Genomic DNA, 27058 nt, shown 5'->3' with positions numbered 1-27058 from the left:
GGATTTTTATTTGCAAAAAAAGAATAAACGAACACAGTCTCTCAAAGTAGGGTTAGAGGGTTTAGGTAGAAAAGTCCAGGTACTCTTGAACTAAATCAAACAGACAAAAGAGTCTCTCACATTAGGAAATCCAGAGAATAGCCATTCACAGCTGGATCCTCACCCTTATTGTATAGTCCTTCTCTCACCAGGCCTAGCAGACAACAGGGTGTTTAAATCAGACAAAGTCTCTGCCACAGACTTGTTATAGAACATTTGAATAAAGTCTCTGCCACAGACTTGTTGTAGGACACTTGAATAAAGCTGAAGTGATGTAGACAACTTAGAGAACCCTGGTACGGTACCAGTATCTTGCAGCCGGTCCGGCGATACTACATGAGATTAGATTCGCTTGGGGTCTTTCAACTTAGCCTCCAGGCTCCTGCTGAGAAGCCAACCTTTACGTGGCCTTCTCCTGAAGAGTCCTCCCCTGGATGCTTTCACAGTTGCTGACCGAGATGGCACCGGACCACCTTAGAATCCTTCTTTCAGTTATTTTGCTTAGGGCCAGCCAGCCCCCAGACTTGGAGTCGGGTGGATCCGCACCCCAGGCCATGAGAGCCCTGGGGGCTGGTCAGGAGGACCAGGACCAAACAGTCAGAAAGAACTTCTGGACCGAAACCCCGAAGCAGGTGGCGTCAGCACCTTAAGTACCCTCTCCCAGAATGCACAGCAAGAGTGACACTCCCACTGGGCTGGTTCAGAGAGAGAACTGACACTTAATTCACCCAACTGAATTACGTTCTAGCACCTGCCAGGGATGACAACACCACCTATGGACAAGCAGAACACAGTGCAATCCAGCCAGACTGATACTGAGGCCAAATTTTAGAGTAATTAAACCCAAAACCTAACTGCGGTTCCAGGAAGATTAAATGCCAAAAAAACACATAGCGCATGCTCTTCAGGAGCCGGCGCTACATATGGATGCCACCTAATTGTACTGTAGCCTATAGACCCTGTCCAAAAACCCCCCTACTCCCCCTTCCCCCTCCTCACCACCCAAATTATACTTCTTTGGGCAGAGTAGATGGTGGTTATATGCTTGTGCAGTTTCATGTCTGTGTGTGCCCTTTAGTTGTCTGTGTGTCGTGAATATTCGCTGATTGTGTAGGGATTTTACTATGAATGGGCTGGATTTTGGGTCTGTTTCTGTGTCTGCATATGCTCCTCTGGGAGGATGTAGGTTTGGGTTTCCTCCCTATTGTTGTATTGTATCCATCTATCACTCTCAATGGGCGGCTCTGTCTCTTTCCTTTGTTTGTTGATGTCAGGTGGGGGGTATGACGACCGCCGCATCACTAGATGACGCCACTCGGTGGTGCCGTTGCCCGGTGTATGACCGTGCCACGTGCACTGTAATGTGGCCGGGTCTTGAGCGTACTTAGAGGGCTTTAAATAGCTCTCTGTATCTCATCCCAGTGTGGTGAATAGGGATGAGCTTTGAGTTCGAGTCGAACTCATGTTCGACTCGAACATTACCTGTTCGCCTGTTCAGCGAACAGTGAACAATTTGGGGTGTTCATGGCAAATTCGAAAAGCCGCAAAACACCCTGTACAAGTCTATGGGAGAAATCTAAAGTGCTAATTTTAAAGGCTAATATGCAAGTTACTGTCCTAAAAAGTGTTTGGGGACCTGGCTCCTGCCCCAGGTGACATGTATCAATGCAAAAAAAAGCCCCCGAGGGCTTTCACACGAGAGCGGTGCGCTGGCAGGACGTCAGGAAAAGTCCTGCCAGCAGCTTCTTTGGAGTGGTGTGTTTACCGCTCCTCCACCACTGCTCCCCATTGAAATAAATGGGGCAGCGCTGCATTACCGCCGGCAAAAAGCCGCTATTGCGGCGTATTGCGGGCAGTTTTAACCCTCTCTCGGCTACTAGCGGGGGGTAAAAGCTCCGCGGTAGCGACCGAAATGCGCTGCAAACCTGACGGTAAAACGCCGCTAAAAATAGCAGCGTTTTACTTCCGACACTATGGGCGGCTTGGTGTGAAAGCCGTTTAAGTTTTCAAGCAAAAAATACAAATTAAAACAAAAAGTTTCAGAAAAGGCCTGGCCAGCAAGTGGTTTTAATTGAACAAGCTGAAGTTAGAAGCCGATTGGTTACCATGCACAGCTGCACCAGATTATGAGCGCTCCAGATTTATCAAATCTCCCCCTGTGTGGCTTCCTGCCTCCAATCTTTATCCTTGCACCTTGTGAATAGTCTGTGTATCTCTGGTAGCTTTCAGCCTTCCTTATAGCTCCACGATACCCGGTGACGGCGGTGAGTGTCAGTCTGCCTCTCATTACTAGTTCCTATGTCTTCCTAGTTAGTTTCCTGCTCTGAGTCTCCGTTCACTTCTGTCTGCTCCCGGACATTCCTGTTTATCTCTGAATTATGACTTCTTCCATGTGATCCTTTGTATCTTCTTGCTCTACTACCCAATCCCAGTGTCCTTGTGTGCACCCCTGCCAGTTTTGCTTGTGTTACCTATGGACCTGTGCTTTCCTCGCGCCCCCCCCCCCCCCCCAATCTGTACCAATAGGTATCCTTCTTTGCTAGACCCTCTGTGCACCCCAACTGTATTCTGTATTCCTGGGACCCCCTGTGCACCACCATGTACTCCTTATACATTGTTACCCCTGTTTACCTGGAAGGCCAGTATTCCAATGCTTTATGATACCCCTGTACTCTTGTCTCAGTGAACCCAGGTATTGTAAGTCTCTTACTAGTATTCCTGCTTCTAAGCCCAGCACCCCAATGCTGCAAGGGGCTCTTACTGGTTTACCTGTACTTTTTTCCTAATGGCTGTCTGGGTGAGTCAGAGCGGTGGTTTTCAACCTCAGTCCTCAAGTACCCCCAACAGGCCATATTTTTGGAATTTCTTTTAGATAAAATGGCTGTCCAAAATACCAAGCCATTGACACTGATTTAAAGCACGTGTGCAAGATAAAGGAAAAGCTGCAATCATGGCCTGTTTGGGGTACTTGAGGACCGTGATTGAGAACCACTGATTCAGAGGACCACAAACTGGGTCGTTTTTCAGCACAACTCTACCTTCAAGAGCTCTGGAGATGATTAGGCAGTTCCTTGGTTCCTCTGCCCTTTGAGGGTCCCTTGCCTCTACCATAGGTGGGGCAGGCTGGGTTCTAACCCCCCCATCTGTACCAATGGGTATCCCCAACTGTATCCTGTGTTCCAGGGACCCCTGTGCACCACCATGTTCAACCTTATACATTGTTACCCCTGTGTACCTGGAAGCCCAATACTTTAACCACTTCAGCCCCGGACCATTTTGCTGACCAGAGCACTTTTTTTCAATTTTGACACTGTCGCTTTAACTGACAATTGTGCGATGTGGCTCCCAAACAAAAGTGAAGTGTGGGGTCCCCCCCCCAGAAATAGCTTTCTTTTGGTGTTGTTTGATCACCTCTGCTTTTTTTTATTTTTTGCGCTATAAACAAATTTGAGAAAAAAACGCATTTTGCTATAAGAAATATCCCCTAAAAATATATAAACATGTTTTGTTTCCTCTGTTTAGGCCGATACATATATTTGGTAAAAAAAAAAAAATAAATCGCAATAAGCAGCGTTGATTGGTTTGCGCAAAAGTTAAAGCATTTACAAAATAGGAGATTGTAATTGTTCCAATCATGGGCTTAAATCAGGTAGTGAAGAAGGAAACCTATCCCCTCCTCCACCACCTGTGTAAAAAAAAAAAAAAAAAAAAAAATGCACTTGGATCACTTTTCAGAGGAGCAGCAGTAAATGGACCCTTGGTTGCATTAGACAGCAGCATCCTTTGGGCTCATTCATGCATAAAGTTGGGAGTTGGTAAAACCCGGCAGTTGAGTCGTGGTTTTATCACCCCCGACCCCTACCTCCTTTAGGAAGCACTTTCAGAAAGTGCACCAAGCTGCAGGATATAATGGATGTCTGACTAAAGGTACACTGCACCCGCAGTCTGGGTAAACCACAGCAAATCTGTGTGAGAGCAGCCCTATACTATTGTGTCCGGTACAATGGCGGCTGGTGGTGAAGTTTTAGGATGGGGGGGGGGGTGCAAGACCCTGCCCCTCCCACTTCTCACAAGCCACACCCCTTATCGAATCAACATCATTAGTGATGGACGAAATTCCGACGGGACGTTTCGCGAACGCGGCCGATAGTTCGCGAACCGGGAACATTCGCGGCGGGCCCCATTGACTTCAATGGGAGGCGAGCTTCTCAAACCTACAGGTCAAATTTGCAGCCACAAAATAATAGCTGTGCAAACATAGTCCCACCACATGGCCAATGACATAACACATGTATGAGGTGAATCTGGGATCGACAACTACAAGCATTCTTTTTTTATATGGGAAATTGTTGTGACAATTCAGGACTGTGGAGCGCATGAAGGCAATGGAGGAGAGGGAAGGTCAGGGTAGGCAAAGATGGTGCAGGAGATGATCACCAGCAGCGTGACATACAGCAATGGCACCTGCACTGTGATAGTCATCTGACAACAGCACCGTGATAGAGAGCACTCACATCAGCAGTAGTGATGGACGAACTTCCGACGGGACGTTTCGCGAACGCGAAACGCGAACGGACACAAACGTTCGCGAAAACGACCGTTCGCCGCGGGCTCCATTGACTTCAATGGGAGGCGAATTTCGCAAACCTTTAGGTCGAATTTGCGGCCACGGGGTAATTATTAGGGGGTAGCACGTAGTCCCACCACCTGGACAATAGCATAATACATGTATGAGGTGAATTTGGGATCGATAACTACAAGCATTTTTTTTTTATTTGGGAAATTGTTCTGACAATTCAGGACTATGGAGCTAATGAAGGCAATGGAGGAGAGGGAAGGTCAGGGACCAGGGTAGGCAAACAAGAGGGTGCAGGAGATACAGAGCACTGACAGCAGCACCGTAATACAGAGCACTGACATCAGCACCGTGACATACAGCGCTGACAGCAGCTCCGTGACATACAGCGCTGACAGCAGCTCCGTGACATACAGCGCTGACAGCAGCTCCGTGACATACAGCGCTGACAGCAGCTCCGTGACATACAGCGCTGACAGCAGCTCCGTGACATACAGCGCTGACAGCAGCACCGTCACATACAGCGCTGACAGCAGCTCCGTGACATACAGCGCTGACAGCAGCTCCGTGACATACAGCGCTGACAGCAGCTCCGTGACATACAGCGCTGACAGCAGCTCCGTGACATACAGCGCTGACAGCAGCTCCGTGACATACAGCGCTGACAGCAGCACCGTGACATACAGCGCTGACAGCAGCTCCGTGACATACAGCGCTGACAGCAGCTCCGTGACATACAGCGCTGACAGCAGCTCCGTGACATACAGCGCTGACAGCAGCTCCGTGACATACAGCGCTGACAGCAGCTCCGTGACATACAGCGCTGACAGCAGCTCCGTGACATACAGCGCTGACAGCAGCTCCGTGACATACAGCGCTGACAGCAGCTCCGTGACATACAGCGCTGACAGCAGCTCCGTGACATACAGCGCTGACAGCAGCTCCGTGACATACAGCGCTGACAGCAGCTCCGTGACATACAGCGCTGACAGCAGCACCGTAAGCAGCCCCAGGAGGAAGTCAGCACAGCACAGGGATGGTGTGATCCCCTCATAATAAGAACCCCCAGGAGGAAGTCAGCACAGCACAGGGATGGTGGGAGCCCCTCATAATAAGAACACCCAGGAGGAAGTCAGCACAGCACAGGGATGGTGGGAACCCCTCATAATAAGCAGCCCCAGTAGAAATATGACACCGCTCAACCTCTTCAAAGAGGAGGGTAGGGGCATATAGTACGGTGTGCTTTTTTGGGTCAGGGAAGTGAGCCAAATGAATTAAGAAGGTCTGTGTGCTTGATTCCAAAAATTGTTTATAGACATATACATGGTCTACTGATCACATGTGTTGAATTCCTCCGAGATCCATGCCTCATTCATTTTTAGAAATGTGAGGTAGTTAACACTGTGGTGAGCTAGGCGAGTACGCTTATCGGTCACAATCCCCCCTGCTGCGCTGAACGTCCTTTCGGACAGGACACTGGATGAGGGGCAAGCCAACAGTTCGATTGCAAATTGGGCAAGCTCTGGCCAGAGGTCAAGCCTGCCCACCCAGTAGTCTAGGGGTTCATCACTCCTCAGAGCGTCCACATCGGCCGTTAACCCAATGTAGTCGGACACCTGACGGTCTAGGCGTTCCCTGATGCTGGATCCGGATGACACCTGTCGATGGGTCGGCTGAAAGAATGACCTCATATCCGAAGTCACCAACACATCTTCAAACCGGCCTCTTCTTGCAGGCGCTGTTGGATTGGTACCCGCAAATCCTTCTCTGGGAGTGGGAATTGCTCCTCTGCCAGCGCACGCAAAAGCAGAATGCAGCATTTCTCGAAGCAAGGCCTGGAAGTGCTGCATTCTGACAGCCCTCTGCGACGGCGGTAACATTTCCGCCATTTTGTGTTTGTACCGGGGGTCTAAGTACGTTGCCACCCAGTACTGGTCCTTGACCCTCATGCTTTTTATACGGGGGTCCCTATTAAAACACTGGAGCATGAAGGCCCCCATTTGCACTAAAGTGGAAGCGGTGTGGTGGCCTGGCTCCTGCTCATCATCCAGGATAATGTCGTCCTCTTCATTCTCCTCTCCCCATCCTCGCACAACAGGGATCCCAGAAAGGTTTAAAGCATGCTCTTCTTGCTCCTGCTCATCCGCCCCGGCACCATCCTCCTCTGACTCCTCATCAGACTCCTGTTGTTGACTTGTCTCAGATAGAGTAGCCCCCCCTGGGAATTCATCCAGCATTGCGACTTCCTCATCTTCCCGCTCCTGCTCCTCCACAGCCTGATCAATGACACGACGCAATGCACGCTCCAGAAAGAAGGCATAAGGTACCATGTCACTGATGGCGCCATGGCTGCGACTGACCAGTTTGGTGATCTCCTCAAATGGCCGCAGAAGTCTGCATGTGTCGCGCATGAGCAGCCACTGGCGCGGTGAAAAAAAACCCAGCTCCCCAGAACCGTTTCTTTCGCAGAGTTCATACAGGTAGACGTTAACTGCACGTTTCTGCTGGAGCAGCCTATCAAGCATATAGAAGGTTGAGTTCCATCGCGTCGGGCAATCGCAAATAAGACGTCTGACCGGCAGATGGTGTCGCCGCTGAATGTCAGCAAGGCGAGCCATGGCCGTGTAAGATCTTCTGAAATGGGCCGAGATTTTCCTTGCCTGCCGCAAGATGTCCTGGACCCCAGGGTATTTGACAAGGAATCGCTGCACGACCAAGTTTAAGACGTGTGCCATGCACGGCACGTGCGTGATTTTGCCCTGTTTCAATGCGCTAAGCAGATTGGCACCGTTGTCACACACCACTTTACCAACTGTCAAATTGAGCGGTGTTAGCCACTCATCTGCCTGTGAACGCAAAGCTGAAAGGAGTGCCGGGCCAGTGTGGCTCTTTGCTTCCAGGCACAACAGACGCAGCACGGCATGGCAACGTCTCACCTGGCATGTGGAATAGGTTCTGGGGAGCTTGGGCGGTGCAGTGGAAGAGACGCTAGCAGCGGAAAAGGAGGAGGCAGCTGAGGAGGAGAGGGAGGAGGATGGAGTAGGAGGAGGAGAAGAAGAGTCAGGCCTGCATGCAATCCGTGGCGGTAAAACCAAATCTACACGGGTGCCACGGGTTACATGCTTGACGGCCGTCAGAAGGTTCACCCAGTGGGCAGTAAAACTGATATACCTTCCCTGCCCGTGTTTGCTAGACCACGTGTCTGTGGTCAGATGTATCTTGGCACCGACACTGTGTGCCAGAGATACATTCACTTGCCGCTGAACATGGCCATATAGCTCTGGGATGCCCTTCTCTGAGAAATACTTCCTTCCTGGGACCTTCCATTGTGGTGTTCCAATGGCCACAAATTTGCGAAAGGCCTCCGAGTCCACCAGTTTATATGGCAGTAGTTGGCGGGCTATGAGTTCTGACAAGCCAGCCGCCAACCGTTGGGCAAGAGGGTTATCCGGCGTCATCATTTTTTTACGCTCAAACATTAGGCCCACGGAAGCCTGCCTTTTTGCAGAAAAATGTGAGCTTGGCGTGATGGAAGGTGGAGTGGAGGACAATTGTGAGGAGAGAGGAGAAGGAGAAGTAGAAGACGAGGCTGGACGGTGAGAGCCTGCAGTGTGGCTTTGTGTGTTCCGTTGCTCCCACTGGGCTCGGTGATGGCTGCTCATGTGCCTTCTTAAGGCGGTCGTCCCTAGGTGAGTATTGGGCTTACCGCGACTAACGCGTTGACTGCAAAGATTGCAGATGGCAACGCTATTGTCAGCAGCGGACACGTTAAAAAAAGCCCACACTGCGGAGCCATGTGCCGGTGTCCTGGGAGCGCCAGATGTGACCGTACATGGTCGATGACTCGCTCCTGATACATTTGCAGTCTGCTTTGTCCCTGCTGTGCAATGTAAGTCATTGCTGCTTCTCCTCCCTATCTGCTGGTCCATATCTCCCTCTGAACTCCCCTCCTCTTCCTCTCTTGTGGGCACCCACGTGACATCACTAGACACGTCATCATCAACGTCACCTTCCCCACCGCTATAAGTAGAGTAGGCAGCAACACCGGGGACCAACCTCCTCCTTGGGCTGATCTGGGTACTGGCGTCAGACTGCTGAGTAGCGCTTGTTGCTACCTCCTCTTCCTGATCCAATACCAAGAGTGGCTGCGCATCAGAAATGTCCTCTTGATATGGATCGGAAAATAATTCCAGTGACTCAAGCGGAAGGTATGTGGTGGTGGTGGTGGTGGTCGTGTTGTTGGTGGTAGTGTCTTTGGGGGTGCACATAGCAGAGAGTGAAGAAGAGGGTGCAGATCGAGAGGATGAGGAGGGTGCAGAAGAGTAAGGCTGAGCGAGCCACTCAACCAAGTCTGGTGCATCCTTTAAAGTAATTGAACGCACCTTCTGCAACTTCCCACTTTGGCTCAAGCCTGTTGCTCCTGCCCTACCCCTACCACCCCTGCGGAAGGGCCTGCCTCTTCCTCTGCATGTCATTTTTTAAATGACCCTGTGACAAAACTCTTAGTCCCTATACCGCTGAAGGACTGCTGCAGTATAGGTGAGCGGTCAGCAGTGGTGCACGTCAACCCTATCTATTGTGGACCTATAGCGGTCCTTACAGAACAGCAGACTGTACCGCACTCAAGCCTATGTACCGTAGCACCCTATACCAAGTTACCAGTCCTTATAAGAACTTTTGTGGACCAAGCAGGTTGTGTATTAGTGTTTAGCAGACTGTACGTCAGTCCCTATACCGCTGAAGGACTGCTGCAGTATAGGGCAGCGGTCAGCAGTGGTGCACGTCAACCCTATCTATTGTGGACCGATAGCGGTCCTTACAGAACAGCAGACTGTACCGCACTCAAGCCTATGTACCGTAGCACCCTATACCAAGTTACCAGTCCTTATAAGAACTTTTGTGGACCAAGCAGGTTGTGTATTAGTGTTTAGCAGACTGTACGTCAGTCCCTATACCGCTGAAGGACTGCTGCAGTATAGGGCAGCGGTCAGCAGTGGTGCACGTCAACCCTATCTATTGTGGACCGATAGCGGTCCTTACAGAACAGCAGACTGTATCGCACTCAAGCCTATGTACCGTAGCACCCTATACCAAGTTACCAGTCCTTATAAGAACTTTTGTGGACCAAGCAGGTTGTGTATTAGTGTTTAGCAGACTGTACGTCAGTCCCTATACCGCTGAAGGACTGCTGCAGTATAGGGCAGCGGTCAGCAGTGGTGCACGTCAACCCTATCTATTGTGGACCGATAGCGGTCCTTACAGAACAGCAGACTGTACCGCACTCAAGCCTATGTACCGTAGCACCCTATACCAAGTTACCAGTCCTTATAAGAACTTTTGTGGAACAAGCAGGTTGTGTGTTAGTGATTAGCAGACTGTACGTCAGTCCCTATACCGCTGAAGGACTGCTGCAGTATAGGTGAGCGGTCAGCAGTGGTGCACGTCAACCCTATCTATTGTGGACCGATAGCGGTCCTTACAGAACAGCAGACTGTACCGCACTCAAGCCTATGTACCGTAGCACCCTATACCAAGTTACCAGTCCTTATAAGAACTTTTGTGGACCAAGCAGGTTGTGTATTAGTGTTTAGCAGACTGTACGTCAGTCCCTATACCGCTGAAGGACTGCTGCAGTATAGGGCAGCGGTCAGCAGTGGTGCACGTCAACCCTATCTATTGTGGACCGATAGCGGTCCTTACAGAACAGCAGACTGTACCGCACTCAAGCCTATGTACCGTAGCACCCTATACCAAGTTACCAGTCCTTATAAGAACTTTTGTGGAACAAGCAGGTTGTGTGTTAGTGATTAGCAGACTGTACGTCAGTCCCTATACCGCTGAAGGACTGCTGCAGTATAGGGCAGCGGTCAGCAGTGGTGCACGTCAACCCTATCTATTGTGGACCGATAGCGGTCCTTACAGAACAGCAGACTGTACCGCACTCAAGCCTATGTACCGTAGCACCCTATACCAAGTTACCAGTCCTTATAAGAACTTTTGTGGAACAAGCAGGTTGTGTGTTAGTGATTAGCAGACTGTACGTCAGTCCCTATACCGCTGAAGGACTGCTGCAGTATAGGTGAGCGGTCAGCAGTGGTGCACGTCAACCCTATCTATTGTGGACCGATAGCGGTCCTTACAGAACAGCAGACTGTACCGCACTCAAGCCTATGTACCGTAGCACCCTATACCAAGTTACCAGTCCTTATAAGAACTTTTGTGGACCAAGCAGGTTGTGTATTAGTGTTTAGCAGACTGTACGTCAGTCCCTATACCGCTGAAGGACTGCTGCAGTATAGGGCAGCGGTCAGCAGTGGTGCACGTCAACCCTATCTATTGTGGACCGATAGCGGTCCTTACAGAACAGCAGACTGTACCGCACTCAAGCCTATGTACCGTAGCACCCTATACCAAGTTACCAGTCCTTATAAGAACTTTTGTGGAACAAGCAGGTTGTGTGTTAGTGATTAGCAGACTGTACGTCAGTCCCTATACCGCTGAAGGACTGCTGCAGTATAGGTGAGCGGTCAGCAGTGGTGCACGTCAACCCTATCTATTGTGGACCGATAGCGGTCCTTACAGAACAGCAGACTGTACCGCACTCAAGCCTATGTACCGTAGCACCCTATACCAAGTTACCAGTCCTTATAAGAACTTTTGTGGACCAAGCAGGTTGTGTATTAGTGTTTAGCAGACTGTACGTCAGTCCCTATACCGCTGAAGGACTGCTGCAGTATAGGGCAGCGGTCAGCAGTGGTGCACGTCAACCCTATCTATTGTGGACCGATAGCGGTCCTTACAGAACAGCAGACTGTACCGCACTCAAGCCTATGTACCGTAGCACCCTATACCAAGTTACCAGTCCTTATAAGAACTTTTGTGGAACAAGCAGGTTGTGTGTTAGTGATTAGCAGACTGTACGTCAGTCCCTATACCGCTGAAGGACTGCTGCAGTATAGGGCAGCGGTCAGCAGTGGTGCACGTCAACCCTATCTATTGTGGACCGATAGCGGTCCTTACAGAACAGCAGACTGTACCGCACTCAAGCCTATGTACCGTAGCACCCTATACCAAGTTACCAGTCCTTATAAGAACTTTTGTGGAACAAGCAGGTTGTGTGTTAGTGATTAGCAGACTGTACGTCAGTCCCTATACCGCTGAAGGACTGCTGCAGTATAGGTGAGCGGTCAGCAGTGGTGCACGTCAACCCTATCTATTGTGGACCGATAGCGGTCCTTACAGAACAGCAGACTGTACCGCACTCAAGCCTATGTACCGTAGCACCCTATACCAAGTTACCAGTCCTTATAAGAACTTTTGTGGACCAAGCAGGTTGTGTATTAGTGTTTAGCAGACTGTACGTCAGTCCCTATACCGCTGAAGGACTGCTGCAGTATAGGGCAGCGGTCAGCAGTGGTGCACGTCAACCCTATCTATTGTGGACCGATAGCGGTCCTTACAGAACAGCAGACTGTACCGCACTCAAGCCTATGTACCGTAGCACCCTATACCAAGTTACCAGTCCTTATAAGAACTTTTGTGGACCAAGCAGGTTGTGTATTAGTGTTTAGCAGACTGTACGTCAGTCCCTATACCGCTGAAGGACTGCTGCAGTATAGGGCAGCGGTCAGCAGTGGTGCACGTCAACCCTATCTATTGTGGACCGATAGCGGTCCTTACAGAACAGCAGACTGTACCGCACTCAAGCCTATGTACCGTAGCACCCTATACCAAGTTACCAGTCCTTATAAGAACTTTTGTGGAACAAGCAGGTTGTGTGTTAGTGATTAGCAGACTGTACGTCAGTCCCTATACCGCTGAAGGACTGCTGCAGTATAGGTGAGCGGTCAGCAGTGGTGCACGTCAACCCTATCTATTGTGGACCGATAGCGGTCCTTACAGAACAGCAGACTGTACCGCACTCAAGCCTATGTACCGTAGCACCCTATACCAAGTTACCAGTCCTTATAAGAACTTTTGTGGACCAAGCAGGTTGTGTATTAGTGTTTAGCAGACTGTACGTCAGTCCCTATACCGCTGAAGGACTGCTGCAGTATAGGGCAGCGGTCAGCAGTGGTGCACGTCAACCCTATCTATTGTGGACCGATAGCGGTCCTTACAGAACAGCAGACTGTACCGCACTCAAGCCTATGTACCGTAGCACCCTATACCAAGTTACCAGTCCTTATAAGAACTTTTGTGGAACAAGCAGGTTGTGTGTTAGTGATTAGCAGACTGTACGTCAGTCCCTATACCGCTGAAGGACTGCTGCAGTATAGGGCAGCGGTCAGCAGTGGTGCACGTCAACCCTATCTATTGTGGACCGATAGCGGTCCTTACAGAACAGCAGACTGTACCGCACTCAAGCCTATGTACCGTAGCACCCTATACCAAGTTACCAGTCCTTATAAGAACTTTTGTGGAACAAGCAGGTTGTGTGTTAGTGATTAGCAGACTGTACGTCAGTCCCTATACCGCTGAAGGACTGCTGCAGTATAGGTGAGCGGTCAGCAGTGGTGCACGTCAACCCTATCTATTGTGGACCGATAGCGGTCCTTACAGAACAGCAGACTGTACCGCACTCAAGCCTATGTACCGTAGCACCCTATACCAAGTTACCAGTCCTTATAAGAACTTTTGTGGAACAAGCAGGTTGTGTGTTAGTGATTAGCAGACTGTACGTCAGTCCCTATACCGCTGAAGGACTGCTGCAGTATAGGTGAGCGGTCAGCAGTGGTGCACGTCAACCCTATCTATTGTGGACCGATAGCGGTCCTTACAGAACAGCAGACTGTACCGCACTCAAGCCTATGTACCGTAGCACCCTATACCAAGTTACCAGTCCTTATAAGAACTTTTGTGGACCAAGCAGGTTGTGTATTAGTGTTTAGCAGACTGTACGTCAGTCCCTATACCGCTGAAGGACTGCTGCAGTATAGGGCAGCGGTCAGCAGTGGTGCACGTCAACCCTATCTATTGTGGACCGATAGCGGTCCTTACAGAACAGCAGACTGTACCGCACTCAAGCCTATGTACCGTAGCACCCTATACCAAGTTACCAGTCCTTATAAGAACTTTTGTGGAACAAGCAGGTTGTGTGTTAGTGATTAGCAGACTGTACGTCAGTCCCTATACCGCTGAAGGACTGCTGCAGTATAGGGCAGCGGTCAGCAGTGGTGCACGTCAACCCTATCTATTGTGGACCGATAGCGGTCCTTACAGAACAGCAGACTGTACCGCACTCAAGCCTATGTACCGTAGCACCCTATACCAAGTTACCAGTCCTTATAAGAACTTTTGTGGAACAAGCAGGTTGTGTGTTAGTGATTAGCAGACTGTACGTCAGTCCCTATACCGCTGAAGGACTGCTGCAGTATAGGTGAGCGGTCAGCAGTGGTGCACGTCAACCCTATCTATTGTGGACCGATAGCGGTCCTTACAGAACAGCAGACTGTACCGCACTCAAGCCTATGTACCGTAGCACCCTATACCAAGTTACCAGTCCTTATAAGAACTTTTGTGGACCAAGCAGGTTGTGTATTAGTGTTTAGCAGACTGTACGTCAGTCCCTATACCGCTGAAGGACTGCTGCAGTATAGGGCAGCGGTCAGCAGTGGTGCACGTCAACCCTATCTATTGTGGACCGATAGCGGTCCTTACAGAACAGCAGACTGTACCGCACTCAAGCCTATGTACCGTAGCACCCTATACCAAGTTACCAGTCCTTATAAGAACTTTTGTGGACCAAGCAGGTTGTGTATTAGTGTTTAGCAGACTGTACGTCAGTCCCTATACCGCTGAAGGACTGCTGCAGTATAGGGCAGCGGTCAGCAGTGGTGCACGTCAACCCTATCTATTGTGGACCGATAGCGGTCCTTACAGAACAGCAGACTGTACCGCACTCAAGCCTATGTACCGTAGCACCCTATACCAAGTTACCAGTCCTTATAAGAACTTTTGTGGAACAAGCAGGTTGTGTGTTAGTGATTAGCAGACTGTACGTCAGTCCCTATACCGCTGAAGGACTGCTGCAGTATAGGGCAGCGGTCAGCAGTGGTGCACGTCAACCCTATCTATTGTGGACCGATAGCGGTCCTTACAGAACAGCAGACTGTACCGCACTCAAGCCTATGTACCGTAGCACCCTATACCAAGTTACCAGTCCTTATAAGAACTTTTGTGGAACAAGTGAGTTGTGAATGTTTAGCAGACTGCAGCAGAAGGGCAGCAGTCAAGTATAATATCCTTTCTATATTTGGAAGAAAGAATATTATACATGTACAAGCCTATTACTGTACCACTGATACCAGTCCTGAAAAGAACCTTTGTGGAACTAATAATAACAGCAAGTCTTTAAAATTACCCTCACTGCCTGACACACTGCTTCCTTCCTGTCCCTATACAAATTGGCAAAAAAAGAGAACGATTAGTGGTTACTGGAACAGCTCTTTTGTGGACCTTGATAGTAACAGCTAATGATGATGATGATGATGATGATGATGAAAGACTAATCTGGCTGTCCCTGTAGCATACACCGTCCTTTCCCTTTCTCTAAACTAACAAAAGACACTCAGGCTGCTGCAAGAATCAGCAGCACAGCAAACCTATCAACACCTAACACCTATACCAGTCCTGAAAAGAACTTTTGTGTACCAAATAGCTAGTGGTTTATCTCTCCCTACTCCACACAGGAACCTGTCCCTATCGTAACAGAAGAAAGAATGTAAAATGGCCACCGGATCGGGTGTATTTATAGGTTAGGGGGAATGTACAAGTGTCCATGTGCTGTCATGTCTCAATTGGCTGTCCTGTATCACATGATAAACGTGTCACCAAAGGTTAAAGTTCTTGTATACATTAAACACGTAAGTCCGCCGCGGCGAACGACGGAAAAAGGCGTTCGAACGTGCGGACCGCGAATGTCGGAAATTCGCCGCGAAACGACCGCCGGGCGAACCGTTCGGCCATCACTAATCAGCAGCGTGACATAAAGCACTAACACCAGCACCATGATATACAGCACTGACAGCAGCACCGTGATAGAGAGCACTGACATCAGCAGCGTGAAATACAGCACTGACAGCAGCGCCGTGATAGAAAGCACTGACATCAGCAGCGTGACATAGAGCAATGACACCTGCACCGTGATAGTTTTCTGACAACAGCACCGTGATAGAGAGCACTGACATCAGCAGCGTGACATAAAGCACTAACACCAGCACCGTGATATACAGCACTGACAGCAGCACCGTGATATACATCACTGACACCTGCACCGTAAGCAGCCCCAGGAGGAAGTCAGCATAGCACAGGGATGGTGGTAGCCCCTCATAATGAGCATAGCACAGGGATGGTGGTAGCCCCTCATAATGAGCATAGCACAGGGATGGTGGTAGCCCCTCATAATGAGCATGGCACAGGGATGGTGGGAGCCCCTCATAATGAGCATGGCACAGGGATGGTGGGAGCCCCTCATAATGAGCATGGCACAGGGATGGTGGGAGCCCCTCATAATGAGCATGGCACAGGGATGGTGGGAGCCCCTCATAATGAGCATGGCACAGGGATGGTGGGAGCCCCTCATAATGAGCATGGCACAGGGATGGTGGGAGCCCCTCATAATGAGCATAGCACAGGGATGGTGGGAGCCCCTCATAATAAGCAGCCCCAGGAGGATGTCAGCATAGCACAGGGATGGTGGGAGCCCCTCATAATAAGCAGGCCCAGGAGGAAGTCAGCACAGCACAGGGATGGTGGGAGCCCCTCATAAGCAGCCCCAGTAGAAATATGACCCACCCCTGCGGAAGGGCCTGCCTCTTCCTCTGCCTGTCATTTTTTTAAATGACCCTGTGACAAAACTCTCAGTCCCTATACTGATGGACTGCTGCAGTATAGGGCAGCGGTCAGCAGTAGTGCACCTCAACCCTATGTATTGTGGACCTATACCAGTCCTTATAGAATAGCAGACTGTACCTCACTCAACCCTATGTACTATAGCACCCTACACCAGATTATTACCAGTCCTTATAAAGGACCTTTGTGGAACAAGTAGGTTGTGTGTGACTGATTAGCAGACTGCAGCAGAAGGGCAGCAGTCAAGTATAATATTCTTTCTATATTTGGAAGAAAGAATATTATACGTGTACAAGCCTATTACCATACCACTGATACCAGTCCTGAAAAGAACCTTTGTGGACCTAATATAGTAACAGCTACTGATTAAACTGACCCTCACTGCCTCACACACTGCTTCCTGCCTGTCCCTATATAAACTGACAAAACAGAGGCTACTGGAACAATAACTGGAATAGCACTTTTGTGGACCTGATAGTAACAGCTAATGACTAAACTGACTGTCCCTACAGCAGACACACCGTCCTGTCCCTTTCTCTAAACTGACAAAAGACACTCAGGCTGCTGCAACAATCAGTAGCACAGCAAACCTATATACACCTAACACCTATACCAGTCCTGAAAAGAACTTTTGTGTACCAAATAGCTAGCGATTTGGGTCACTGCAATCTCTCCCTTCTCCACACAGCAACCTCTCCCTATAGTGACAGAAGAAAGAATGTAAAATGGCCGCCGGATCGGGTGTATTTATAAGTTAGGGGGAATGTTCAAGTGTCCATGTGCTGTAATGTCTCAATTGGCTGTCCTGTACCATGATGGATGTCATCAGGTCAAAGTTCTTTTACACAGTAAAAACACGGAAGTCCGCCGGGCGAACGGCGGCAATAGTTCGCCGATCGGGCGAATCACTGACAGCCGAAATTCGCCGCGAAACGACCTCCGGGCGAACCGTTCAGCCATCACTAAACATCATATACCAGGCTGCACATTATACACTGGGCTCTGCACATCATATACCAGGCTGCACATTATACACTGGGCTCTACTAAAGCATGTGAATCATGCCTATCTTGTGTATAACCACATCGGGCACCTTTTCTGCATTCTGCAAATCGCACATATCTGCATTCTGCAAATCGCACAGATCTGCAACCTGCAAATACCCCCCAACAAAATTTTAAAAAAAAGAGGGTTATTATCAGTGGTTGGCAGCATTAAACCCCCCCCCCCCCCCCCCGAAGAAATAAAGTGGCAAGCAGCCATGCCTTATCCTCTCAGGCGGGACAGAACAGAGCAGTGTTGTGCCAACGTCCCTTCCTTGAGTGACGACCGAAGCACGGCCCACCGCTCACTCAAAGTGCAAGTCTATGCACTCGATCGGCCAGTCCATCGCGCCAGAAGCTGTGACGCGATCGGCTGCGCCACAGATCGCTTTTTTTGGCCAAATAAAGTGCCTCGTCTGCAATCTCGTGATTGCATAGACGTGGCGCTTCCTATATTTCCCTGTGCCAGGATACAGTGCACATAGGGAGGGAAATTTAAAAAAAATATATATTTTTATTTTTTTAAAGGGACATGTTTAAAATACTTTTTATTTTTTTTGCCTACATGGGGGTGGAGCCCCCTATGGCCGGGCCTCCACTGGTCCAGTGTATTGCTTCACATGGACCTGAAAATCATCATCTTTCCTGCTGCTGGAACCACTCTGGCGATAACCAGCCGGGATAAGAGTTGGGGTGCAGTTGGTATCGCTCCATATAGGACAGGAGCCGGCACTACAGAGGAGACATTGTCTTATGCTTATGGCCCTTGCTCTCTACTACAGCTTCAACTTTACTTTTAGTAGCCCCTCTGTATTGCACTATGTTTAACCACTTGCTGCCCACACCGTCAAATGACAGCTGGGTGGTGCGGCTCTCATTCTGACAAACTACTGACAAACTAAAACTTTTTTTTTTCACAATTTCCATTTTATTTTTTCCAAAAAAAAAAAAAAGAGAAATCCAGAAGTGATTAAATATCCCCAAAAGAAAGCTATATATATATGTGAAGAAAATGATAAAGTCCCATGGTTACATTGTAGCATGACTGCGTAATTCTCATTCAAAGTGATAGTGCTGAAAAATGACCCAGGCAGGAAGGGGGTGTAAGTGACCTGTATTGAAGTGGTTAATGCTCTGGGATGGGGAGTCAGCAAACCCAGACAGATATCTACCAGTCACCTGTCCATGATCTTCTGGTTGCTGACCTCCGCTCTAGTGCTTCCCTTTGCCCCAATGTGGGGTACAGCTGGCCTGGTAATCTCAACACTGCTATCCAACGTGCAGGCTGCAAGAAGGGTTCTCCATTCCAACCAGTTAAAATGGCCCCATTCATGATGGACAGATCAGCAGGAAAGCTGTAGATCTGGGACAATCCCATCAGTAGAATATTGGACAGTGTGATCAGCAGACCTCTCCCCTCCCTCCCTTGTTCTGCACACAGATATCTCTATAAAGCCTCCTGACTGCCACCTTCTCCTTTTTTTTCCAGTAAATCCTGTTTGTGTGTCTGACTCTTGACTTTTGTTTCTCTCTTCTGCAGTCAGCGATGGCGTTCTCTGATGCGAGGAAGGAGCTGGACTGTTCCATCTGTCTGAACATTTATACCAATCCCGTGACACTGAGATGTGGACATAACTTCTGCCAGCACTGTATAGAAGGTGTTCTGGATACACAGAGGGGGTCTGGAGTTTATCGCTGTCCTTCCTGCAGAGCAGATTTCCAGGAGCGACCTGAACTTATCAGGAACATAACACTGTGCAACATAATGGCGAATTTCCAATCTATGGAACCAGAGGAGGAGCGCCAGGTCTTCTGTACTCACTGTATTCACTCTCCTGTACCCGCTGTTAAATCTTGTCTGCATTGTGAAGCTTCTCTGTGTGATGACCATCTGAGAGTCCACAGCAAGTCATCCCAACATGTCCTATCTGACCTCACCACTCCCCAGAAGAACAGGAAATGCTCCATCCATGAGAAGATCCTGGAGTATTATTGCATTGAGGACTCGGCCTGTCTCTGTGAGTCCTGCAAGTTGCATGGAGACCATCAGGAACACCAGGTGGTGGCACTGGAGGAGGCCTCTGAGAAGAGGAAGGAGAACCTGACCAATGCTTTGCAGATGTTGATGAAAAAGAGAGAAGAGATGGAGGGAAGCATCAAGAGTCTGCAGAAGTATGAAGTGCAAGACAGTGCCGACAATGTAACCAAGAGGGTTGATGTCCTATTCAGAGACATCAGGAGAAAACTGAACATCCTGGAAAGGAGAGTTCTTACAGAGATAATTAGAAGGGCACTGAGAGACTCATTCTCGGCCTCTGATTTAATACAGGTTTTGGAATTAAAGAAGGACGAGCTGTCAAGGAAGATGTATCACATCGAGGAGATATGCAACATGATGGATCCATTGACTTTCCTACAGAAATCAGACAAGGGTGACTTGTTTGATAATGAGGATTCAGATGAGGAGGACAAAGAGAGATGTGATGAACTCCTTCGTGGTTGGGGAGGACTGGATGTGGTTGGGATTTCACAGCTATTATATACAGGATTATCTGATATAATAACAGGGGTATATGGAGGGATCTATATACCAGAACCTGCAGATATATTACTGGATGTAAACACGGCTCATAATTACCTAATTATCTCAGAGGATGGGAAGACTGCACACAAGTCAAATAAAAATTGTAATCGTCCTCATACACTATTGAGATTTCGGGTCTGCCAAACAATAATTTCTACTTGTTATGATGGTTTTAGACACAGGGATATTCCAACCGAATACAAGGAAGTGATCTTTCCTCAGGTGTTGAGCAGTCAGAGTTTCTCCTCGGGAAGACATTACTGGGATGTATATGTTGGGGGATCGTCACACTGGAGAGTCGGGATGTGTTACCCCAGTATAGCCAGGACAGGAGAGGAGTCAGAGATTGGATGTAATGAGAAGTCCTGGTGTCTGGAGTGGAATGGTGATGGGTTATTGGTGAAATATAACAAGCAATCAACCAATATATTGGCCAACATCCCAATACACAGAGTCAGGGTGTACTTGGATTATAAGGCAGGGCGTCTCTCTTTTTACAAATTAGATATTCCAATCAAACGCCTCCACACCTTCACTGCCACCTTCACTGAGCCCCTCCATGCTGTAGTGTATGTGGGGGGAGGTTGTATAAAGATAGGTGGGGGACAGGACATGTGACAAATCTGCTCAGGCTGGTGACCTTACACAATGGAAGATCCCACCAATCAACCATCCTGTGAAGTGGTGGGTTTAGGCTCCTGTTGGGTCACCTATCATTCAAACATCCATAAAATTCCTGATATGGTCAAGACTACATTTTCCAGCATGCATCAGAACACGGCTGTAAGAATTATTGGTTCAAATGTGTTGGTAAAACTACTTGCAACTACAAATGCCACTGGGGTATTTACAGTATATAGTGTTCTCATTCCAGGCATTATTCAGTGGGGAGCTTCTGTCTTACGGAAGAACCTATTTTTCAATTATCGGCAATGTGCTTCATGTGTTATACCCAAATTGTAATGCATTATGGGAATGCTTACAGTTTTAGATTATTTTACTTGTAAGTACTGCCTTTTTGTATCCCAGATATGCTTGAGACGTTATGTCCCCCTCCCTACTATGATGTAATTTCCAACCAGTGGTTCCTTATTTTTAAGCTTGTGATTTTTTTTTTTTTTTTTTTTTTTTTTTTTTATTTCTTTTTGCAATAAAATCTTATGGTGTCTCATGTTGTGCTTGTAAAGTCCAATGTTTTCTGACAAGGAGGTATTTGTTAGTTTTGCATTTCTGGAGATTTTTTGATGTTGCACAGGGGCAAGTCTTGGGTGAGAGGGAGGTTGGAGGTTCTAGTTCACACTCCTGAATGAATGTTCAGCCAAGCTGCAGTGGGAAGTGTTAAACTCCTGATCAGGGCTTTGGTTGTTGTGGAACCTGCAGGTGCCACGACGACCATAACTCGCCTAAGGCCCCTTTCAGAGAGCGCTGTCCGTTTCTAATGGACTCCTTTCTCAGCGGGGGGTCGATATGCTGATCAGATGACGTTTCCTCTCACTGTGCAGAGATGGACCTGTCAGAGCCCTACTGGCCTCTATGGGGAGATCGGATGAAATCTGATCCACCAGACGGATGGATAATGGGGGTTACCATCCGTCTGGATTTAGCGTCGTTCCATAGAGGTAAATTGGGTATGCCTGAAAAACGGACAGGCAGATCTGATCCGTCCACATGTGTGAAAGGGGCCTAACACTCATGACATGGCAAATTCAAATGTCAACCAGTGATTCCGGACTGACAGCTAAATGTCCTCAAATGGATGAGAATGGTGTTTAAAAAACAAAAAAAAAATGGGGGTCCCCCAAAAACTCATACCAGATCTTTCAGGTCTGGTATGAATTTTAGTGTTTACCCTATAGCAGTGATGGCGAGCCTTGGCACTCCAGATGTTTTGGAACTACATTTCCCATGATGCTCTGGCACTCTGCAGTGTAGTGGAGCATCATGGGAAATGTAGGGCCAAAACATCTGGGGTGCCAAGGTTCGCCATCACTGTCCTATAAAAACAAACCAAAAAAAGCAGCATAGGATTCCACCCTAAAAAAAAACAAAAAAAAAAAATCTGATATTTGTGTGTGCTCTCGCAGCAAAGAAAATGCATATGTAAGTCCCGCCCGCAAATGTAAACGTTCAAATCTCACCTATGATAGATTGCCAGAGTGAGAGCAATAATTCTAGCAAAAGACCTCCCTCCTGTAACTCTAACCTGGTGACCGTTCATTTTCTCATATCATCTTTCAGGACAGCAACCTATGAGGGACCTCGGCTCCTCCCTTCTTAGGAAATGCCACCCAGCCTAGATTTAAAAAGCATGCTTCCCCGCCAGCTCCCCAGTTTCTGTGTTTCCTCTGGCAAGGAGACACTGCGAGGAGCCGTGGCTAAAGACGGGGTGTGCCCCTCTCATTGATCCCTGGTTTCTGGTTCCAGCTGCAGATGCTGAAGGTGGGCCTGGCTTTGGCTGATGGGGACCCAGAAAGATCGCACAGGTGGTTGAAGTGCCCAGAGGCAAGACCATCCTTTTACGGCAGGGGCCATCCTGGTGCCTTCTGGCGTTGCCGACATCAGCCATCTTAAGGTAAGGAGGACCAGGGGGTTGCCTCCCTTTACCTGTATATCACCTGTAGCGCCACAGGTGGGGTTCCCTCTTGATGGTCGGAGACACTGGAACCGGGGGCTGGTGGTTCTATGTGCTCTCCTGGGGGTGGTCCCTACGGGTCTGGCTGGTGGAGGGGGAAAAGTCCCAGGGTTTTCTAACAAACAAGGGGCAGGTGGTAAATCCCACAGCCCTAGTCTGTACCTCACCAGCAGTAGTAGGGTACCATACCCTTTTCTTCTGGTCACCCCCTCTGGGGAGAAAGGGGGACCGGAAGTTTCAATTTTTTGTTGCATACAAGTCGGCCCCATTAGTGCGATCGCATAGGTGACATGGCGGCATACTTTTCCCTTCCGACAGCATACCTGGTATGTCTAGGGGAAAGAAGGAAGCCACAGCGCACGAGGGGGCGGAGCTATTGCGCTCCAAGCTGGCTCACAGGAAGCATCCAGCGGGGTCACTTCCGGGGGGTATTAAGTCAGCAGCGGGCACCAGACTCGCTGGTTACAGTCTCTCCATATGGCATAAGCAGGAAGCATGGATGGTAGTCAGAGGCTAAGGGCTCTGATTGTTTTCTGGGACGTGAGTTCAAAAGCCGTTCGTATCCTAGGTACTACACAGCACCTGCACCTTCTGCTGGACATGTGGCAGCTCTGTGGCCTAGAGGTGAGAACTTCGGCTTGGCATCCCTGCTGGTCTGGTTTTCAAAAGGGGGAAGACCCAGCAGTGGCTGCGGACCACCAAATGGGTGGGATGGACTCTTCTGCGACACCTGCACAGGCAGTGGAAGCAGACCCTAGCACCTCACAGATAAGCCTGAAGTGTTTGTAGTTTCCATGTACATCCTTTGAGTGTTTTTTCCCCCTTGTAACCAGTAGGGACTGGGTGAAGGGGAATCCTTTTTTTATTTATTTTTTTCCTTCCTCCTGCATGAGGTATTTGGAGTGGGTATGGCTGAAATCGCACTGTGTGGGAAAACATGAGGCAACTGCTGAAAGGCAAATCATGGCTCGCAATCAGTGCAGCCATGGGAGTCTGCCTGTAGATCTTGTCCTTGTGTCAGCTCCTACTGACCTTTGACAAGTCGCTTTATGAAGTGGCTCAGCGGTTAACATTTCAGCTCTGGGTCACTGATTTGGTGGGGCTGAGAGTCAGTTACCTGAGCAGTTTCCTGGTGACTCGGGCGTGTCTAGCCAGGAGCGAAGGCCTGGGTGGCTGACACTTCTGCTTGGCAACGCTGGGGTGGTTCGTTTAGATTCACCCCCTCCCCCAACATAGTGCTTGCATAAAGTTGTGGGTCCTCCCTGTGTTTGTATCTTACATCCCCCAAACTCAGGCTGGCATTTAATGCATTGGCTGGGGAGATTCCACTCATGACCAGAAGGGTCAGCTCACACAGAGTCTGCACTATAGACACTGCAGTGAAAACTTTGCCTGTGTAGGACCAGCAAACCAGCTTGCCTAAAATTTTCAGCCAGGGGTCTTCAGGTTCTCCTGGTAGACTCACAAACAGTGAGGAAAAAGAGCTTGCATTGAAGGTGTGGCACCTAAACTGTGCCTTAAATCCTGAGGTCATGAGTTTGAATGCCAACCAAGCTAGCACCCTGCATGTTTCACTAGTGTTTTGTTACAGGGTTGATGGCCAGATGGTGCCTGATGGCAACATCAGCTGTATGCACCTTATATAGGAAACTAAACGGGGGATCTCTGGTGTCCAATATCGGGGTGGTCCCCTGTATGGCATCACGGAGGGTTAAAGGCCTTCAGGTGACCAGACCCTAGTAAGATGCACATCTGGTAAGCCTTAGTATAGGCTTACCTGTAGATACAAGTAAGCCTTGAGGGATTTACCACCACTTTAAAGAGTTTTCCCTACCCCAACGGAGGCTGCTTCACCAGCTGCTATAAAACACCCGCTGGCATTTGCCACCAATCTAGAGAATTATGGGTTCACCAAAGCCATCGACCAACCTATACTCATGAGGGATGCTCTGCCCATCTGGGAGTGGTAATGTTGCATTCCCCCAGCACTGTGCCAAGGGGTCAAGAGATTACTCCGCAACATGCTTCAGAATCGAGTGATCAAGGAAAGTCGCAGTCCATGGGCCGCTCCTGTTGCAAAAAAAGGATGGTAGTGTAGTTTGTGTGGACGACTGCAAATCAAATGCATGCACCCACCGCGATTCCTACCCGCTTCCTCAGGTTGAGGAATCCCTAATGGCCCTTGGGCAAGCCAGGTTCTTCTCCACCTTGGATCTGGCCAGTAGCTACTGGCATGTCCTGGTGCTGAGAGACGAGGACCAAGAGAAGACTGCCTTCATCATGCCCTTCGGACTGTTTGAGTTTAATCGCATGCCCTTTGGCCTCAGTAATGCACCTAGAATACAACCACATTGCCACCTGAGGGCCCTGAGCCACTATCTACAGATGATCCTGTGGCAAGTGAATCTACAGAGAGCTCCTCTTCAAGTGGTTGTAAACCCTTACAACCAACTTTGACCTACAGGTAAGCTTAGATTAAGGCTTACCTGTAGGTCCAAGAAATATCTCCTAAACCTATACAGTTTAGGAGATATTTACCCGAAGACAGCCACCGCTGTCTACGGCGCTTGCGTCGTAGACAGCGGCGCGCAGGCGAACTTGGCAGGCCGCAGAGTATCACCTCCCGGTGTTGTGATTCGCCAGAGCAGCGAGACCCGGAAGTCACTCCGGGATCCATGTCAGCGGTGGACATGAAGACGGAGGACCGCTTTGGGGGCTTCGTTCTCAGGTAAGTTATTGATAATGAGCTAGTATTTGCCTTACAGGGTGTGGGGTTTTTTTTTTTTTTTTTAGCCTTTATTTCCTCTTTAACAGGTGCTGTCGGTTCGGCTGGGACCAGCTCTCTACATGCTGTTAGATTCCATGAGAGGCCCCGGTTGGGCGCTTCCATCTATGTTTACTATGAACTGTTTTTGCTTGACTTATTACAATACAAGTTATTTTCATCGTTTTGCATGTAATTGTCACCACACCATGCTGCACCCACCTACACACTGCTTTACAATAGTCCTGTTAATCTGGTGATTCCAGCAGCCTGGTACTGGAAGTGTCTTTTACAAGTATGTGCTGACGTGCCGACCTCACCGAGCTGTTCACGTCCTGATTGGACGGGCATTTGTATTGCTACCGGTCGGCCTCATTTTTTACTTGAATCTTTTATACGTTTTGGAAGCTATACTGCTTTTTATCAATAAACCACCATCTGGTTTTACCTATGGCCAATTTCCCTGCCTTTTTGTGGGCTGACGACCTTTTACATCACATGTGGGTGTGCAAGCCGTGCCTCTGACCACCTTCAGGATTACCGGTCTACAACGTTATATGGTTCAACCAGACATCTGAAGTCCCTGGAGAAAAGGCCCTGGCTGGGTATTAGCCACGAGTGTTAAAGCTTGTGCAGCTGGTAAGCGGGCACTCTTTGTTGTGGTGGATTCACTTTGTCCATCCTTAAAAGTCACAGGATTTTCACCAACCTTTTTCTGATTGTTCATTTTCCATTGGAGGAATTTCCAAGGTTTCGCTGTCCACTGGAGGACTTTATACATGTCACATGACTCACTTATTGGGACTTATTATTGGTTTTTATTAATTTATCTATGTTTGTTTGGATTTATATTTGGTCAGTGTGTCACTGTGAGAGCTCACCTCCTTTTTTATTTATCTTTTACAAGTATTGCTGCCTGCCTGTAAGCCCAGCACCCCCATGCTGCACAAAATTCCTTGCATCCCTGTAAGTGCTGCAGTGGCGGTGCCTCCATAAAGGGTGCAGGAGCACTACCCCCTTTCTCCTGCACATGTCTATCACCAATAGATAGATGAATCTATCTATTGTCGCCAATGCCGCCCCCTATTTAGGTGTCCGGCCCCTTGTCGGGCATCTGAATTACAGCAGCGTTTTTTTTTTGGAACTGCCTGATTAGAGCCATGGGCTCTAATAGGCATCCTGATTAGAGTCATAGGGTCCAATAGGCTTCTAAAATTGGAAAACAGCAGGTGCAATGCTGTGCGTTCTCTGTTTACTCAGTGTTGTGTTAGGGAAGCGACTTGCTTTCCTAACACTGACCCGCCTCTCAGCCTATCAAGTGCTCAGGTCTGGTTACATGTCACCTGATTGGCTGATGTGACAGGCGCTGTGACTGGATGCCTATCAGACGTCCAATCATAGCAGAGGATGTGAAGAGGATGGGAGAAGACATCGAGGACTTGGAGCGTGGAGGACAGCACCGTGACCTGAGACAGGTAAGTGCCGGGTAGGGGATGCACACTGGGGCAGCATTTGATGGGGCAGACTGGTGGCAATTGATGGGGCAGACTGGGGGCAATTGATGGGG

General features: G+C 48.9%; 1 protein-coding gene across 2 annotated transcripts in view; it reads left to right on the top strand.

The window, feature by feature from the left end:
* LOC143989232 (E3 ubiquitin/ISG15 ligase TRIM25-like) overlaps positions 1-21508 on the top strand; it is a 45013-nt gene extending 23505 nt beyond the window's left edge. The window contains exons 1-2 of one of the 2 annotated variants that reach the window (XM_077489292.1): positions 2191-2303; positions 19052-21494. In XM_077489292.1, the coding sequence (XP_077345418.1) occupies positions 19058-20713 (1656 nt within the window). In that variant the 5' untranslated portion in view covers positions 2191-2303; positions 19052-19057 and the 3' untranslated portion in view covers positions 20714-21494. Of the gene's footprint in view, positions 1-2190; positions 2304-19051 lie in introns of those variants that run through there. The other variant, XM_077489291.1, reaches the window with a different exon arrangement.
* The last annotated feature ends 5550 nt before the right edge of the window (positions 21509-27058 follow it).

Source organism: Lithobates pipiens, unplaced genomic scaffold (assembly GCF_037356315.1).
Source record: "Lithobates pipiens isolate NorthernLeopardFrog02 unplaced genomic scaffold, aLitPip1_a1.2 Scaffold_18, whole genome shotgun sequence".
NCBI classification, from domain to species: Eukaryota; Metazoa; Chordata; class Amphibia; order Anura; family Ranidae; genus Lithobates; species Lithobates pipiens.
Note: the sequence above shows the minus strand (reverse complement) of the source record. Positions and strands in the feature narration are given on the sequence as shown.